At 44.3% G+C, this 20,339-nt stretch overlaps 1 protein-coding gene across 1 annotated transcript in view; it reads left to right on the top strand.

The window, feature by feature from the left end:
• Positions 1–20,339, top strand: part of LOC141049024 (saccharopine dehydrogenase-like oxidoreductase) — a 187,525-nt gene that overhangs the window by 115,530 nt on the left and 51,656 nt on the right. The window contains exon 6 of the mRNA XM_073545125.1: positions 11,913–12,043. Within this exon, the coding sequence (XP_073401226.1) occupies positions 11,913–12,043 (131 nt within the window). The remainder of the gene's footprint in view (positions 1–11,912; positions 12,044–20,339) is intronic.

Genomic DNA, 20,339 nt, shown 5'->3' with positions numbered 1-20,339 from the left:
TACATCTCTTTAATATAAGTTATTGAACGTACTTGGCCTTTTGGTGTAAAAAGAACCTCCCACATAGCAGAATCTGTTTGGATGATTGATTCCCTGTCGGGGCAATTTTCTCCTTTTAAATCAGATCAAATAGTAGAGCAAGTTCAGTTCAATGGTGGTGACAAACTAAAAAAAAATAAATGCGATGAGCCGACCGACTATATGTAGATATTTCCCCAGAGATGACAGAGGCAGCTTGTATTTAGAACTGATTTTACTGGAGGGTAATCTGGTAGATAACTATATACAGTTGTGAGGTAAACGGGTCAGCCTATTCCTTACAGATGAACATTTGCAGACAGGCAGTTTCTCAATGTGATATTGGCTGCTTTCAGGTTCTTTCACTGTGGAGACCCTTACTCAGTTACACCTCAGTGGCTGAGCTGTTTTCTTCCCTCTGAGGTGACTTGTCCTCCCAGAAATGCAGTGAAAATCCTCTCACAATAGCGGCTGTCCACTGCCTTCCCTTCTATCTCCCTGTGGTAGGGCTCAGATCCCTATAGAGGCCTGTCTGTCAGAGTCTCACATACCAGTCCTTGCTGCCATCACCATCCTTTCCCTAGTCACCTTCCACAACAGCAGCATCGGAGGATATCTCCCCGCCCTAATAGGGGACAGGAAACACAGAGGTTAAATACCCCTCCCCTTCCTACGACCATCAGTGTTTCTCCTGTCCCCTATGGGGCATGAAGAAATTTTCTGGAGTGCCCAGGACTACTTTCTTATTGCCGGGCAGCTGAGGTCGAGGGCTCTGCTCTCCTCCTCCATGTACTGCTCCCATCTCCATGTGTTTCATGTGACTTGGGACTTTTTCCCGCCCCTCCTATGCCTCCTCGGGGGGTAAAGCTGGGTGGTAATGTGTGACTGGGGTCCTCTTGCAGCTCCCCAGCGTCCTCCTCTCCTCATGCCGATGGAATCCTGATGTTGCGCGCACCTGAAGTGACGTCAGGCCGAACTTCCGGTTCACTTCCTGTGTGTTCCACGGTGCAATGCATGCGCTCTCGACATGTGTTGGGATGGCTCTGCATCTGCTGGCATGTTGGGGGTGTTCCCTTTGGGCTTCACCCCTGTCGACCTGGGGAGTTGGAGCACAACTGTGAAATGCTGGACCTCGGTTATTTAATCCTGGTCGGGGGATGCCTCCAGGTAAGGCTCATTGTCTGTGACTCTGTGTGACCACGGGTGGACTGACCATGGACAGTAACAAAACCTCCCTTTCTGCTTCTGCAGAGTCCAGCGTCCACCCTCCTACTGTAAATAGTGGAAGAAGGTCCCTTTCTATCTGGGTATGTCCTCATGGGAAACATTGTCCACCGTTCTCTCTCTAGGGAGACCGTCCCTGCCCCTAAGAAAGATAGTGTCCAGCCGCAAGTGTGGTGTATGTGCTACCAAGCTTCCCTCAGCATATAATAAGCTTTGCCAGCCCTGCACTGACTGTGTTGCATGCCGAACAGCTATCCCTATTGGACAGCATTAAAACCCTCATTAAACAAGAGGTTCAGTCCTCTATCTCAGCCCTTTCCCAGGCTCCAGTACCACAGCCGCCTCCTCCTAAGAAAAGGAAAATGGCATTTGTGGAGTCTGATTCAGACTCAGGTGAAGTCCGTACCTCTGGTTCGGAGGATGTTTGGGAGAATGAGGGTTCCACTTCCACCCCCAAGTACGATAACAAAAAATATTTTTCCTCCGAGGATATGGAGGAATTGGTTAGTATGGTGAGAAGCATCATGGGAGGTTGAGGAAGAGGAAGTGAAACAGTCCCTGCAGGATGAAATGTTTGGGGGGCTGAAACCTAAGACGCACAGGGGTTTCCCCGTACATGAAAACATTCAGAGCCTTATCCTTCATGAATGGGACCTTCCCGAGAAAGAGCTTAGCGTCCTGTCAGATTTAATAAATCGTTTTCTCCTAGACCGAGATTATTTTCTATGGGAGACTCCCAAAGTAGATGTGCAGGGATCCAGAGTGGCAAAAAAGACGACTCTCCCGTTTGAGAACTCGTCTCAGCTCAAAGATCCCATGGACCGTAAAATTGATAGCTTGCTTAGAAACAAACGTTGTTTCCACCTGTGTCCCCAGATCTCTATTCTGCTGGCTCCGTACATTAGATCACCTCACTGAGGGAACTTCTAGGGAGGAGATTCTTGACTCTCTTCCTCGCCTTTAGAAAGCAACAGGGTTCCTTGCCAATGCTTCTGTGGAATCTGTACGTGTAGCAGCTAAGGCTGCAGTCCTCTCCAACTCTGCTAGGAGTGCTCTGTGGCTGAAATCAGGGGATTTGCATCATTCTGTATTTAGACTACTTCCTCATCATCGCACCATCTATTCCCCGTCTAAATATAGATGTGGCAAAGACTTTGGAAATTCTGGAATCCCTGGGCTGGATCCCAAATCTGGAGAAGTTGGATCCTTCATCCTTCACCAAGGAAGAAATTCCTTGGAATCCTCCTGAATTCAGAAAAAAAAAGCATACTTCTTGCCCAGAGATCATGTTAACTGGGTCTTTTTCAGAGTATCTCAAGGTTCAGAGACCAGAGGGCTCCTACCCTAAGGGACTCGATGTCCATCCTGGGATCGCTCACATCCTGCATCCAGGCAGTGTCCTGGGCCCAAGCCCATACACGAGTCCTTCAGACTCATGTTCTCTCGTCTTGGGATAGGCATCAAAATTCTCTGACCAGGAGAGTTCCCCATCTCGGTCATGTGAAGTCTTCCCATTCACGGTGGCTAAATTACCGGAACCTCCAGCAGGGGGGGGTCATCAGCTGGGATCAGCCTCCCCTGAAGATACTCACTTCGGATGCCTGTCAGAGGGGCTGGGGCGTTGTGCTAGAGAAAACCCTCTTCCAGGGTTTATGGTCCGCAGACATCAGATCCAGTTCCTCAAACCTCAGAGAACTGAAGGCGGTAGAGGAAGCGTTGAAATCCGCATCTGCCCTTGTCCAAGGTCATCCTATACATGTTTGTTTTGACCATTTGACTACCGTGGCATACCTCCGTCACCAGAGGGGCTCAAAGTTCGTCAGATTGAATTCGGTCGCGGCAAGAGTTTTTTTACTGGGCAGAGAAACATCTTGGGTCCATTACAGCAGTCAATCTGAAGGGGTCCGCCAATGCTCAGGCGGACTTCCTCAGCAGAAGGGACGTCCATCCGGGGGAGTGGTGCCTCGACCAAACAATCTTTCTATCCCTAGTGACAAAATTGGGAATTCTGGATGTGGATCTATCTGCCAATGGCCAGAACATGAAGGTGAAGACAGTCTTCTCTCTGAATCCCGCAGACAGGGCATTAAGCATAGACGCCTTTTTGCACCTTTTGAGGTTCAACCTGGCCTATGCCTTCCTACCGATCCCGATTCTGGCAAGAAGATTACAGAAGATATGGTCCGATCAAGTCACCACGATGCTAATCGCTCCCATGTGGCCGGGAAGAAGTTGGTACAGCGCTCTGATGGTTATGACCCAGGAAGGTCTATTACCGCTATGCCAAAAAGACGACCTCCTTCACCAAGGTCACCTGTTACATCCGGACCTTCATAAGTTGAACCTTGCCGCCGGGCTACTGAAGCCAGAATCCTAAGAGCTAAAGTACCGTTTGATGAAGTGATACAATCTCTCCAGAAGAGCAGGAAACCAGTGACCAGCGCCATTTATGGAAAGGCTTGGAAGAAATTCTCGTCCTGGTGTTCTCAGAACATTCCTGATCCCTTCCATCCTAATGTTGCCCAGATTTTGGACTTTCATCTAAAGGGACTTGATCTAGGTCTTGCACCTTGAAGGTGCAGGTGTCAGCCCTTAGTTCTTTCTTCAACCAGAACCTAGCTAGTCATCGCTGGATAAAGCGTTTCGTGACCTCAGCATCTAGAATCCGGCCTAGGCTTTGTAGCCGGATTGCCTCTTTGGGATTTAAATCTGGTGCTTTATATTTAACCAGAGATCCATTTGAACCCTTATCTATGAGTTTAAAAAACCTTACCCTTAAAACTGTCTTTCTGGTAGCAATTACTTCCACTAGACGTGTAGGAGAGCTGCAGGCCTTTTCAATGCAAGAGCCCTATTTAACAGTTACTGCAGATAGTATTATCTTCCGCTTAGATCCCTCCTTTATGCCTAAGGTAGTCTCGGACTTTCATAGAGGTCAGGATATTGTGCTACCCTCATTCTACCCAAGTCCTTCCAATACAAAAGAAGAGACCTTTCACACCCTCAATGTTCATAGGGTTGTTCTCTACTATCTCCAACAAACCAAAAGTTGCAGGATTGAACGAAACTTATTCATTCAGCCCTCAGGACGGAATAAGGGCAAGAAGGCGGCTAAGAATACGATCGCCAATTGGATCAAACAAGCTAGCTGTCGCGCATATTCGTCACAGAATTTATCTCCTCATACATCATTGATGGCTCATTGTACACGTTCAATATCCGCATCGGGGGTAGAGAGGGAACACATCTACTGAGCAGATATGCAGAGCCGCCACCTGGTCTTCTGTCCATACGTTTACCAGACACTACATACTAGATTTTAATAGAAATTTAACATTTGATAAACGAGTGCTGCAGGCTGTGGTCCCTCCCGAAGATATTAGTTGTTGGTATTACTCCGATGCTGCTGTCGTGGAAGGGGACTAGAGAAAATAGAATAAAGGGCCTGTTACACTAAGTGATATCGCTAGCAATATCGCTATAACGTCACTGGTTTTGTGACGCAGCAGCGATATTGCTAGCGATATCGCTATGTGTGATACTTACCTCCGACCGGCTCCCCCGCTTATTATAGCTGATCGCGCGAGAACGTCCTGGGCCGTTTTTTCGTCGGCCGCTTCCTGCTGTGGTGACGAGCGACGCATGGACACGGGCGGGAGGACGTCAGGATCGCCTCATCTGACAGGTAAGTAGCGACCCCCGACCGCTGCTATGTCGCTGGTGAGATCTGCCTGTTTGGCAGCTCACTAGCGACCACTTAGCGATGCACCAGCGATCCTGACCCGGTCATATCGTGGTCGGGATCGCTGGTGCATCGCTAAGTGTAACGGTACCCTTCGTCTTACCAGTAATTCGATTTCTGGGAACCTTCCAAGACAGCACTAATTTCCCTACCTATACGATGTTCTTATTGGATGATTCCTGCACTTTGGTAACTATTCATTCACTATTATGTTCATAGGTCTCTGTTCTCCACACATACAATTTATTACAGGGGCATTTGATGGAATATATGATCCCCTGGGATGTACATGTGATAAAATCTGTAATTTGATAGACTTTATCTCCTTTCTTTGTCTCAGTTTTTTTAGGTGGACACTTGCCACCTACCAAGCTGTCTAATGTCCCATGCAGCCAATTTGCGAGAGCCCACAGAAATTGTTCCAATCTGAGTATGTTTGAAAAACAAGCAAGTATCTTAACAAAAAATGTTTGGGTAAAGGCTATAACCAAGACTCTCTTGAAGCAGCTAAAAATGATGTGAAACAAATCCCCAGAATATAATTTAATACTAAAATGAGAAGTAACCATTGAGTGAAGAAAATCAAATGGATGTCCCTATTATTACTCAATATAACGCTAATACTAATATACTCAAGAAAATTGTTAAAAACATTGGGACATCTTGAAGGATGATAAAATAATTGGGGATAAGATACCTAGCAACCCTAGATTTATATATAAGAAAGACAGTAATTTGGTCAATTTGATTGCTCCAACAATTCGGGAACCCCCTGCACAAATAAAATCTGTTCCCTTTAATCAAAATCTTAAGAGATTTTATCCTTGCAAAAAGTGCAAAGTATGCAAATCTTTTAACTATAAAGAAAAAAACTTAGATAAATAAAGGAGAGAAAATCTATCAAATTACAGATTTTTATCACATGTACATTCCAGGGGGTCATATATTCCATCAAATGGCCCTGCAATAAATTGTATGTGTGGAGAACAAAGAGACCTATGAACCTAAGAATTAATGAACACTTGAGGAATATTAATAAAAAATATGATGATCATCCCCTCTCAAGACACATTGCCAAATTACATGAGGGCTCAATTAGTAGAATTGATATAGTAGGTATTCAAATTATAAAACAGAACTGGCAGAAAGGGGACTTTATTAAGAAAATGTTAAAAGCTGAAAGCCATTGGATATTTGAGTTAAAACTGAGAGGACTTAATAATTAGATTGAATAATTTGCATTTGAGTGATGTTGAGCAATTATAAAAGGCTCTGTTATGAGAATAGGATCATCCCTAAGGAAGGAAAACGCCATTTTCCGAAAAACGTAGGAATTGGTCCTATCTGCCTATCGTCACTGAAGAGTACGAACCACGTGACTGCTAACAGTCAAGTGACTGAAGACGTCATGAAGGTCCTACAGGTCCTGTAGGTGTACACGCGCAGAAACGCGCCTACAGAAGCACCGTCGGATGCCGGATTCAAGCGCCTGTCACCGGCTGGGACAGCGCTTTGCCAATTTCCATACCAGCTAACCAGAGGTCATTTATATGTGATTCATGGGAACTAGCATCCAGGACCTCTACCTCATGCACTAAGGCACCTTAATCATCGGCACCTCGTATTGAGAACTCAAAGTAAAAGTCCACTGATTCAGTATTCAGTATTTTTCCTGTTATGGTTCTATAAGTGAAAATTACCAGTGGTACATTATTTTAAAAAAGGATATAATTTTATAGGAGTGCGGACAATAGTCATTTATATCTGTAACCAACGCAAAATAATTTTACATAATTATTTTTAACTAATTCAAGTCTTATTGCCTCATAACAGTTAGCTCCTCCGCATATCATGTAACTCTCTGAGAAGCAGTCATTGCTTGACTGCGCTGTCAAAATTCTTTCCCGTGAAACTCACTAAAACCTTAACTGATGTTGTCCCTGTAAGAAAATTCACAATTAAGTAAGACAAGCAAAGAATCATAGAATGGTAGAGTTGAAAGGGACCTCCTGGGTCATCTGGTCCAACCCCCTGCTCAAAGCAGGATTCACTAAATCATCCCAGTCAGATGTCTGTCCAGCCTCTGTTTGAAGACTTCTATTAAAGGAGAACTCAACACTTCGTGGTAGCCTGTTCCAATCATTGATCACACTAACTGTCAAAAAGTTTTTTCTAATATATAATCTGTGTCTCCTCCTATTCAGTTTCATCCCATTTCTTCTAGTCTTTCCTTGTGCAAATGAGAATAAAGATGATCCTTCTACAATGTGACAGCCCTTCAGATATTTGTAGACGGCTATTAAGTCTCCTCTCAATCTTTTCTTTTGCAAGCTAAACATTCCCAAATCCTACAACCGTTCCTCATAGGACATGGTTTGCAGACCGGTCACCGTTCTGGTCGCTCTTCTCTGAACTTGCTCCAGTTTGATGTCTTTTTTAAAATGTGGTGCCCAAAACTGGACACCATATTCCAGATGAGGTCTGACCAGAGAGGAGTAGAGGGCAATAATTAATTTACGTGATCTAGCCTGTATGCTTCTTTTAATACATCCTTGAATTGTATTTGCCTTTTTTTGCTGCTGCATCACACTGTTGACTCATGCTCTGTCTGTGATCTATTAGTATACCCAAGTCTTTTTCACATGTGCTGGTGCTTAGCCCTAGTCCTCCCATTCTGTATATGCTTTTTTTCATTTTTATTGCCCAGATGTAGTATGCATTTTTCCCTGTTAAAAAACCATTCTGTTAGTTGCGGCCCACTGCTCCAGTTTATATCTTTTAGAATCCTCTCTCTCTCTTTTCTAGTGTTAGCTATCCCTCCTAGCTTTGTATCATCAGCAAATTTAATCAGTTTACTCTCAATTCCTTCATCTAAATCATTGATAAAGATGTTGAACAATAGAGGGCCCAGGACAGAGCCCTGTGGTACCCCACTTGAGACATTCTTCCAACTGGATGTGCAGCCATTTATGACCACTCTTTGGGTCCGATCACTAAGCCATTTATGAATCCACCTAACAGTTGCCTTGTTCATTCCATACTTACAGTTGTGGCCAAAAGTATTGACACCCCTGCAATTCTGTCAGATAATACTCAGTTTCTTCCTGAAAATGATTGCAAACACAAATTCTTTGTTATTATCTTCATTTAATTTGTCTTAAATGAAAAAACACAAAAAGAATTGTCCTAAAGCCAAATTGGATATAATTCCACACCAAACATAAAAAAGAGGGTGGACAAAAAGTATTGACACTGTTCGAAAAATCATGTGATGCTTCTCTAATTTGTGTAATTAACAGCACCTGTAACTTACCTGTGGCACCTAACAGGTGTTGGCAATAACTAAATCACACTTGCAGCCAGTTGACATGGATTAAAGTTGACTCAACCTCTGTCCTGTGTCCTTGTGTGTACCACATTGAGCATGGAGAAAAGAGAGAAGACCAAAAAACTGTGTGAGGACTTGAGAAACCAAATTGTGAGGAAGCTTGAGCAATCTCAAGGCTACAAGTCTATCTCCAAAGACCTGAAGGTTCCTGTGTCTACCGTGCGCAGTGTCATCAAGAAGTTTAAAGCCCATGGCACTGTGGCTATCCTCCCTAGATGTGGACGGAAAAGAAAAATTGACAAGAGATTTCAACGCAAGATTGTGCGGTTGTTGGATAAAGAACCTCGACTAACATCCAAACAAGTTCAAGCTGCCCTGCAGTCCGAGGGTACAACAGTGTCAACCCATACTATCCATCGGCGTCTGAATGAAAAGGGACTGTATGGTAGGAGACCCAGGAAGACCCCACTTCTTACCCCGAGACATAAAAAAGCCAGGCTGGAGTTTGCCAAGACTTACCTGAAAAAGCCTAAAACGTTTTGGAAGAATGTTCTCTGGTCAGATGAGAAAAAAGTACAGCTTTTTGGCAAAGGCATCAACAGAGTTTAGAGGAGAAAAAAGGAGGCATTCAAAGAAAAGAACACGGTCCCTACAGTCAAACATGGCGGAGGTTCTCTGATGTTTTGGCGTTGCTTTGCTGCCTCTGGCACTGGACTGCTTGACCGTGTGCATGGCATTATGAAGTCTGAAGACTACCAACAAATTTTGCGGTATAATGTAGGGCCCAGTGTGAGAAAGCTGGGTCTCCCTCAGAGGTCATGGGTCTTCCAGCAGGACAATGACCCAAAACACACTTCAAAAAGCACTAGAAAATGGTTTGAGAGAAAGCACTGGAGACTTCTAAGGTGGCCAGCAATGAGTCCAGACCTGAATCCCATAGAACACCTGTGGAGAGATCTAAAAATGGCAGTTTGGAGAAGGCACCCTTCAAATATCAGGGACCTGGAGCAGTTTGCCAAAGAAGAATGGTCTAAAATTCCAGCAGAGCATTGTAAGAAACTCATTGATGGTTACCGGAAGCGGTTGGTCGCAGTTATTTTGGCTAAAGGTTGTGCAACCAAGTATTAGGCTGAGGATGCCAATACTTTTGTCTGGCCCATTTTTGGAGTTTTGTGTGAAATGATCAATGTTTTGCTTTTTGCTTCATTCTCTTTTGTGTTTTTTCATTTAAGACAAATTAAGATAATACCAAAGAATTTGTGTTTGCAATCATTTTCAGGAAGAAACTCAGTATTATCTGACAGAATTGCAGGGGTGTTAATACTTTTGGCCACAACTGTAGTCATTTTTTCAATAAGGATTGTGTGAGATACTTTGTATATCTTGACTTCAGCAAAGCATTTGACAATCTACAGCATTTTCCTGATCCACGCAGTCAGTGATTCTGTCATAGAAGGAAATTACGTTCGTCTGACATGACTTATTAGTTACAAACCCATGCTGACTGTTTAATCATTTCATTCTTATCCAGGTACTTACATACATGTTGTTTAAGAAATGGGAGTAACATAGGAATAATAATATTTATTCACTTGTATAGCGCCATTAATTCCATAGTGCTTTCCATACATCAGCACACTGTCCCCCTTGGGGCTCACAATCCAAGGAAAAACCACATACATTGAAAATGCAGAAATAACGTAAAAACAAAAATACTTCTGTCTCAGAAACTTTGTGATAGAGCAAAACTAAGCATATTTTTGGAATCAGCACATCAAACTCCATAAAGCAGACAAATTACCTTTGTCGATGATTTTTTGGCGTTGACCAGTGTTATTAAGAAAGAGGTATCTAGCTCACCGTTAAGCTTATCTTTGTAGTTCGGAGCATGATGTACAAAGAGCCCAGCGTGAAGGCAGTCAATGTTAAGAGGATCCAGATCACGAACAGTGAACATCACTTTATTTTCATAAGTGCGTTACAGAGGAATAAAATCAGAGCTTTTATGATGTCGATATCATAGTGGCATCATCGCGTTTTGAGTGATTAAACACTTAATCTTGTGTGAATAAAGTTTTATGTTCACATTTCACGAGCTGGATCCACGTCATATGAACATACATTATACAGGTTATAGAGAAGCGTGTATACACGGGAGAGTTATGTCTGCAGCTGTAGGCATAGAAGCGGTAAATGAGCTCTGCTGCATGGAGCTTCTCACATGCACATGGCTGTGACTACGCAACAGATTCCAGAGACAGGAAGTCGGGGAGATATTGGCATGAACTCACAGGAAGTCTGCGAATTATCCGATAGATATCATTTGACCAGTAGACCAGCAAGGTATGAAGTGAGGTTAGCAGTTAGCTTACATGAAAGGGACTTGTAAAGTAGTGGTCAACCACTTTAATAATAATAATAATCTTTATTTTTATATAGCGCTAACATATTCCGCAGCGCTTTACAGTTTGAACACATTATCATCACTGTCCCCGATGGGGCTCACAATCTAAATTCCCTATTAGTATGTCTTCAGAATGTGGGAGGAAACCGGAGTACCCGGAGGAAACCCACGCAAACACTGGGAGAACGTACACACTCCTTTAATGAATGTGCCTGCTGGAGTAAGATGTGCCTAAGGGCCCCGTCACACATAGCGACTCACCAGCGATCCCGACAACGATATGAACTTTTCAGGATCGCTGGTGTGTTGCTACATGATCTCTGGTGGGCTGCCAAACAGGCAGATCTCTGCAGCGATCAGGACAGCGACGATGCGGGTAACAAGTGACGCATGTCGCTTAGTTACCCGCAGTGTACGTGAAGATACCAGCGCGCTGGTGCAGGAAGCTGGTAACCAAGGTAAACATCGGGTTTCTACGTGTCGCAAGGTGCTTAGAAACCCGATGTTTACCTTGGTTAGATACCAGCGTGCTGGTAACCAAGGTAAACATCGGGTTTCTAAGCACCGCGCGGCGCTTAGAAACCCGCTGTTTACCTTGGTTACCAGCTCCCTGCACCAGCGCGCTGGTATCTAACGTACACATCGGGTTTCTAAGCGCCGCGCGGCACTTAGGAACCCGATGTTTACCTTGGTTACCAGCTCGCTGGTCTCCCGCCTGCCACACTCAGCGATGCGTGCTGGCCAGCAGGAGACCAACGATCAAAAAAATGTCCAGGCCATTCGAGCACGATCAGCGATACCCGGCAGGGGGGCCGGTCGCTGATGAGTGTCACACACAGCGATATCGCTGGTGAGATCGCTGTTGTGTCACAAAACTTGTGACTCAGCAGCGATCTCGCTGTGTGTGACGGGGGCTTAAGACACACCCCTCTTAGTGAATTTGTCTCATTATATACCTGCTGCACGCCTCTGGTTAAAATGTGCTTTAATCATGGCCTGGAGGACATTTCTGGCGTAAGTTACCCCACTAAAGTGGCGTAACTTTTCATGAATTTGAAAGGTGTCACTTAGTCACACCCCATCCCACCCATATTGCCCATATTGGCTTAGTTGGGTGAGACTGGTGTGAAATGGCAAGTCTCAATATTTCTGCACAACTTTTTTATTTACCTCATTACACTTATATTGTTGTTTAGGGCAATTGTATTCATGATGGGACCTGGCAATCTGCTATTCATGGAGCTGCAGATCAGGCAAATCTGAAGAATTTCAGAAAGAAATTGGCCCTCAAGCCACTTCCAGTTATTGGGAAAAAGCTAAAAAGAAGGTAAGATTAATTTAGCTCTAACTTTCATCTATTTACGTAGTTAAAGTGGGGCAAAAAAGTATTTAGTCAGTCAGCAATAGTGCAAGTTCCACCACTTAAAAAGATGAGAGGCGTCTGTAATTTACATCATAGGTAGACCTCAACTATGGGAGACAAACTGAGAAAAAAAAATCCAGAAAATCACATTGTCTGTTTTTTTTTCATTTTATTTGCATATTATGGTGGAAAATAAGTATTTGGTCAGAAACAAGCAATCAAGATTTCTGGCTCTCGCAGACCTGTAACTTCTTCTTTAAGAGTCTCCTCTTTCCTCCACTCATTACCTGTAGTAATGGCACCTGTTTAAACTTGTTATCAGTATAAAAAGACACCTGTGCACACCCTCAAACATTCTGACTCCAAACTCCACTATGGTGAAGACCAAAGAGCTGTCAAAGGACACCAGAAACAAAATTGTAGCCCTGCACCAGGCTGGGAAGACTGAATCTGCAATAGCCAACCAGCTTGGAGTGAAGAAATCAACTGTGGGAGAAAATAATTAGAAAATGGAAGACATACAAGACCACTGATAATCTCCCTCGATCTGGTGCTCCACGCAAAATCCCACCCCGTGGGGTCAGAATGATCACAAGAACGGTGAGCAAAAATCCCAGAACCACGCGGGGGGACCTAGTGAATGAACTGCAGAGAGCTGGGACCAATGTAACAAGGCCTACCATAAGTAACACACTACGCCACCATGGACTCAGATCCTGCAGTGCCAGACGTGTCCCACTGCTTAAGCCTGTACATGTCCGGGCCCGTCTGAAGTTTGCTAGAGAGCATTTGGATGATCCAGAGGAGTTTTGGGAGAATGTCCTATGGTCTGATGAAACCAAACTGGAACTGTTTGGTAGAAACACAACTTGTCGTGTTTGGAGGAAAAAGAATACTGAGTTGCATCCATCAAACACCATACCTACTGTAAAGCATGGTGGTGGAAACATCATGCTTTGGGGCTGTTTCACTGCAAAGGGGCCAGGACGACTGATCCGGGTACATGAAAGAATGAATGGGGCCATGTATCTTGAGATTTTGAGTGCAAACCTCCTTCCATCAGCAAGGGCATTGAAGATGAAACGTGGCTGGGTCTTTCAACATGACAATGATCCAAAGCACTTCGCCAGGGCAACGAAGGAGTGGCTTCGTAAGAAGCATTTCAAGGTCCTGGAGTGGCCTAGCCAGTCTCCAGATCTCAACCCTATAGAAAACCTTTGGAGGGAGTTGAAAGTCCGTGTTGCCAAGCGAAAAGCCAAAAACATCACTGCTCTAGAGGAGATCTGCATGGAGGAATGGGCCAACATGCCAACAACAGTGTGTGGCAACCTTGTGAAGACTTACAGAAAACGTTTGACCTCTGTCATTGCCAACAAAGGATATATCAAAAAGTATTGAGATGAAATTTTGTTTCTGACCAAATACTTATTTTCCACCATAATATGCAAATAAAATGAAAAAAAAAACAGACAATGTGATAATGTGATTTTCTGGATTTTTTTTCTCAGTTTGTCTCCCATAGTTGAGGTCTACCTATGATGTAAATTACAGACGCCTCTCATCTTTTTAAGTGGTGGAACTTGCACTATTGCTGACTGACTAAATACTTTTTTGCCCCACTGTATATAGGCCCATCAAGTTCAACCTATGCCACTGTCACCCACAATGTTATGTGGAGTGAGGAAATCATCCAGCCCTTTTTTAAAAGCTGTTAGTGTCTGCCATAGTGCCATTACTACCTCTTGTGGTACAGCATTCCACAGTCTTACTACTCTAACTATAGAGAACCCTTTCCTTTAGCTGTCGTAATCACCTTTCTTCCACCCGTAATTATTTCCCCTGGTCCTTAGTATGGTCTTTGTGCCAGTCCTTTGTCCAAAATATAACTTGTCCTCCACACGTGTATTTATACATATAAATGACATCTCCTCTGAGACGTCTTCTTTTTTTTTTTTTTTTTTTTTTTTTCTTCAAAATTCAATTTTTATTGAAAGGTTAAATAATTTTCAATCTCAAAATACAACAAAAAGAAAAGAATATGACAATATCAGCATCAGTATATCATAGAATATGAGTATATCGTCCAATAAAACCTCAATTTATAAGAATGAAAATGGAGGGAAGGGAACATTTTAGGCTATCAGTATTACAATTATGAAGTTACTAAAATCCAATGGAAACCATACATAGCGTAACCAGGCGCAAACCAACGCGGAGTACAATCCAGACAGAGAAGAAACGCATTGGAGAAAGGGGTGGATCCCATCAGTCTGGTGTAAGACGGTAGGCATCGGATTCTTGGAGTTCAATCCAGTCTTCCAAGTCTCATAGTATCTATCACAGTCTGTGGGGGATTGGGCAATCAAATGTTCCATCTTATTTAGAAGGGTTATTTCACAGAACCACTCCTCCAGAGTAGGTGGAGAAGTACTTTTCCAGTGACGAGGAATGATTTTCTTAGCAGCCTGTATAAGGTAACTTACTAAGAACATTTTGTATCTGGTGGAACTAGTTGGGATAATAAAGAACAAAAGAGATTCAGGAGAGTCAGGCACAGAGAGACTAGTCATTTTTTTAATAGTCTGAATTACCGGAGTCCAGAAACCTTTTATTATGGGACAGCTCCATCAAATGTGTCATCGTCCCCTCCTCCACTCCACATCTCCAGCATCTATCTGATACTGGGGGAAAACACTTATGAAGTAATACGGGAACCCGGTACCATCTGGAGATGATCTTAAAGGATTTCTCTTGAGCTTTGGTTGCAATTGATGTTTTGTGAGCAAATTGAAAACATTTAGCCCATTGTGAGTCTTCAGAAGATTTGCACAGTTCTCTTTCCCATGCATCGCAATAGGATGGTCTGACAGTTGTAGTATTAGTAGTGTGTAGGCTATTAGGTTATTATAGAGCAGTGAGATGGAGTGCAAGGGTGGAGACGACGACAGGCATAGTTTTTCAAAATTTGTAAGATCCCTATTGAGCCGTCTATCTTTTCTAATATGGGAATAGAAATGTTACAACTGTTTGTAGTCATAGTCGGCTCTTGGAGGGATAGAGCAGTCCTGAAATATCTTGTTCAGGGGTATTAAAGATGCGTTAGATAGAACATGAGCAAAGTGAAGAGGGTGATATTTACTTCTACCCAGAAATCGATTGGAAGATAGCCCCGGTAAAAAGGTGGGATTGTCTGACATTGGGCATAATGGGCCCTGTGGGTTAATTAGAGAGATCTTCTTTTTGTCTCGACGTAGCGATAGTGAGACGTCTTTTTTTACATAGCTAAATAAGCCCAAGTTTTCCAACCTCTCATGTGAGATGCCTTCCACCCCATGTAGTAATCTGGTTTGCTCTCCTTTGAACTGACTTTAACTTCTGAATATCCTTTTTAAAATGTGGAGCCCATAATAGGATCCCATAATTTAAATGTGGTCTCATAAATGATTTTTATAGAGGGGTAGCAATATGTTGGGTTAATGGTATTTTATAGCTTTGTTTATTCATTTAAAGGGAACCTGTCACCCCCCCCCCCCCCCCCCCAGGGCGTTTTTCAGTTAAAGAGCCACCTTCAGCAGCACTAAGGCTGCATTCTGTGAAGGTGGCTCTTCTTTTTCTGACCCCTAGTAACGCTGAAATATCGACTTTTATAAATAGCTCCTCATACCTGTAATGTGTCCAATAGGTATGGTGTGTCCCCCTGTATCAGCCGCCTACCATCCGTCCATCATGCCTGTCCGGTGTCTCGGCGCCGCCCACCATCTGTCCATCATGATGCCCCTGTGCGTCGCTGCATCCTCCTGATTTGAATGCCGGCGCCTTCGCTGTGACAAGAGATCTCGGGCATGCGCAGTGCGCGCTGCCCGAGAACCGACTTCAGGCTTTTGCGCCTGCGTGTTGTGGAGGCCCCAGATCCTGCCCCGCAGTGTGTTATGATGTATTCACACTGCAGGGCTGGGGCCTCCACAACACGCAGGCGCAATAGCCTGATGTCGGTTCTCGGGCAGTGCGCGCTGCGCATGCCCGAGAACTCTTGTCACAGCGAAGGCGCCGGCATTCAAATCAGGAGGATGCAGCGACGAACAGGGGCATCATGATGGACAGATGGTGGGCGGCGCCGAGACACCGGACAGGCATGATGGACGGATGGTAGGTGGCTGATACAGGGGGACACACCATGCCTATGGGACACATTACAGGTATGAGGAGCTATTTATAAAAGTCGATATTTCAGCTTTACTAGGGGTCAGAAGAAGAAGAGCCACCTTCACAGAATGCAGCCTTAATGCTTCTGAAGGTGGCTCTTTAACTGAAAAACGCCCTGGGGGGGTGACAGGTTCCCTTTAATGTATATGCAGCAATAGGATTACTCCATCCTAGGTGCTTACTCTACATCTATCACCATTAAATGTCATTGCCAAGTGTTGTTCATCCTAGAAATGTAAGAATAAATAACCAACTCCAGTTGTGGGAGTCCCTTGCACAGTCTGACACAGACTATAATGCCACATTCTTTTTGACAAGGGAATGTTCAAACCCAATTGTCAATTCATTTAATAATTGGAGGCCTAACAAAGGGTATGGCACAGTACACAGCTACAAGAAAAGATTTCTAGAATTATTTCACAGTTTAGTTACTAAATCAGACATGCCATAAGTGGTGACATGTTCTTAAACCACTTCCTGACCTTGGACGTACCCAGTACGTTATGGAAGGAAGTAACTTCCCAACCTTGGACGTACTGGTTACATCATGTCTAAAATGTGGTACTGCGACAGCAGTCTCTAACAGCAGGGCACCTGGGTTAGTATTCATGGGGGGGTTCATGGCCCCCCTCCCCCACACCCCTCAACTATAATCGCTGTGATTGGCTGTTCAGAATTGAACAGCCAATCACAGCAATTTCAGTGTTTCAGGGAATTACTTGCCTGAAACACTGATGTCCAGCCTATGATTGGTTTGATTTTTAGAGGTGCTGCCAATCTCTTTTCAGCATATGATCGATGCTGTGACAACACTGATCACTTCTGCTGGTGGTGTTGCTGATCCTGAAAGAAAACATTCCTGGTCCCTGATTTTTCCTAATCCCCTTCTGTCGCCGATCAGTTCTCGATCGCCGATCAGTTCTCGATCGCCGATCAGTTCTCGATCGCCGATCAGTTCTCGATCGCCGATCAGTTCTCGATCGCCGATCAGTTTTGGCCAGTACATTTTCTTCTGCCTATTTTTTTTTTTTTTTTTTTTTATATCCCCTTTTGTGTACCACTCGCGTGTGTGCATCCTAAAGCTGTTGATCTCTCTCCATTTTTGGTGGTTCTTTTCACCCGCTTCAAAAAAAAAAATTGAATACAAAATGATGCAACTACATTAGAGACATTAAAAATATACCGTAGTAATCCGCGTCTACAACATTATTAGATAATATATTTTTTTTACTGAATATAGTCAGGGTTAGTGTCAGATAGTTGCGGGCGCTCAGTATTTTTCTAGATTTTTCTTTTCTAAATTTAGTAAAGTTTAACACACACACACTCACTCACACACACTCCTGCATCATGGTATTCAGCGGAGGAGGCATACATTTTCCTTGCCTCAGACACTGATAGGACCCCACGTTCCTTTATTTTTTTTTCTCATAAAGTGATACCAAACCACAACGCAGATGCCAGAACTGAAAATGGACCTCCCCACCTGATGATTGAGCGATAGATTCCAGGTTTTTGTGGCACAGTCAGATATCCAATTTGACACTACCGACCTCACAGAAATAGTCTTTGAGGATTTTGTGAACTTCATGGTGGTCGAGACAAATTTGTATGCCCAGCAATTTTTTTCCAAAACACCACTACTTCATTTTCTAACTGGACCCCTGTAGATGCAGAAGAAATACATTTTGGGGCCTTGATCTTCAAATGGGTGTAGTGAAGAAACCAGAACTTTAACAATGTTGCAGTGTTGACGTTTTGAACAACACTCCAGTATTCTGCATGGCTGTGACCCGTAAGCGTTTTGAGGCCATACACAAATTTTTGCAATACAATGACGATACACTGTGTCTTCCCGAGGTCACCCCAACTTTGCCCGACTTTTCAAGGTTCGGCCAGTCATAGAGCACTTCGGCAACAAGTTTGCTGAGGTGTACCACCCCCCCCCCCCCAAAAGAACATTAAATGGATAAGGGACTCATCCACGCACAAGGGAATGCTCAAATTCTTGCCCAGTAAGAGGCCAAGGTACGGAATTAATCTGTACAAACTGTGCAAGAGTAATTCGGGGTAAACCCAGTAGTGTAGGGTTTATGAAGGAAAGGACACCTGAATGCCCCCCCAGTCCTGGGAGTGAGTGGGATTTGGTGCTCCCACTGCTGGATCAAGGTCATCACCTCTATGTAGATAACTTTTTATACCAGCATCCCTCTCTGTGCGAACTACTGCAGCATGCAGAAGTCGGAGTGGCTTCCCTAAGACTCTAATTGGGCTCTGCTCTCACCCTTTCTGTTCAGTTGCCCAATGTATTCAAGTACAAGGACAAGAGGGATGTTTTTTTTTTGTTTTTTTTGTTTTTTAACTTTTTTTATTGAATGCAAAAAAATTTTCATACATGCATATATCAATACAGATAATGTTTGAGGCATATATATTAAAACATCATCATTAGAGATGGCATTGATACACAGAACAATAGATCAAGACAATCACAAAAAACTGGGGGAGGGGAAAGAAGGGAGGGAGAAAAGAGGGGAGCATGTCAGAGACAAGTATAATGTTAACCCATCAGAGATTCAGCATATGTGTCCAACTTTAAGTTCAGGACCTACCAACACCAAAGTACACCCCGAAATGTCTCTGCAGCGGTTCACCCAGAGACATCGGTGGACAAGGTGACTCACCCAGTAGTAGTTGCTCCTGGTACCAGAGTGTCGGCTGAAAACAGGTGTTTAATATCGCTCTGGATACGTTGTTGGAGCAGAGTGATGAAGCTTTCCCAAGTTTAGTAAAAGGCCTGTACCCTGGGGGCGTGGCTATGTAGCGACGGAGTGAGGACGCGCTTGGCAAGAGCTGCCATCCTGAGAATATCCGGCCAGCAGACCCTCACTTCTGCAACATATTTACCTATCTTCTGACCCCTCTGGACTCGGGGGGCACTCCTGGACCCCCACGGGAGAGCGGGGCTAGACTCCTGGTTGCCTGTGGCTGTGAAAACTTGGGCGGCCGGCGGGGCCTGCATGGGGCGGCAGCCATCTTGGAGGCGCGCGCTCTGCCTGTGAGAGACGCGGCGCCGGGCTCCCTTGCTGCAGCGCTGGAGGACGGTGAGCACAGACAATCTGTCTAATTGTGAGGGACAAGCGGTGTGTGCCCTGAAAGATTGGGCCCCGCGTCCCCTCTTTACTATATCACCTGCCCTGCCAGCGCCATTACTATAGGTACTTGGATCCCTCTCTGGCTGTTGTCCCTGTGGGTTCCTGAGGGTCTCTCCCTGGGCTATAAGGGCTCTTGTCTGCCGCTTGGAGCTGGACGTTGCCTCCCTGTGTGACTCTGCAGGTCTGTGCTGCTCCTGGGACCTTGCAACCACCGTCTGATAATTATACTCCGTCTATAACTCTGATTCAGGGGACTCCAGAGTGCACCGTTTCTGATACCCGGCTGTGCCCTATTGCTACTAAAATGAGTCATTCCAAGGGGTATGGAACAGCGGCTGAAAGGCTGAAGGAATATGCCAGAGTAGACCATGCTGAAGGCTCAAGATCTATTAAAAATAATCCCTCCCAGGCTCAGCGTAAGAACCGCCCCTCTGAGGGTGGGGAGGAGAGCGAGCAGGAGGAATTAACCCTTAAGCAGGCGTCTGAACAACTCATGCAGGCCATCTCCTTAACCATGACGTCTCTGTCTGGGAAGATAGAGGACATGTACACCGAGGTGGGACGCCTCCAACAAGATATGCAAGCCATGAAGGGCTGCATTACGGAGGTGGAGACGCGGGTATCCCAGGTAAAAGACACCATCACACCCATGGAAGCTAAACTGGTATGGTATTTTATGGTATCCATAAAAACATAATTTCGGCGCACACAAAATAATACGTCACACAACCCCAGATCACAAAAAATGGAGATGCTTTGGGTATCAGAAAATGGAAACATTTTATTTACTTTTTTTTTTGCAAACTTTGGATTTTTTATCTCCACTTAAATGAAAAAGAACCTATACATGTTTGGTATTTGCAAATTCGTAATGACCTAGAGAATCATAACGGCTGGTCAGT

Source organism: Dendrobates tinctorius, unplaced genomic scaffold (genome assembly GCF_039654945.1).
Source record: "Dendrobates tinctorius isolate UK_male_01 unplaced genomic scaffold, ASM3965494v1 ptg000140l, whole genome shotgun sequence".
NCBI lineage: Eukaryota > Metazoa > Chordata > Amphibia > Anura > Dendrobatidae > Dendrobates > Dendrobates tinctorius.
The sequence above is the reverse complement of the archived record's forward strand: the minus strand, read 5'-3'. Positions and strand labels throughout refer to the sequence as shown.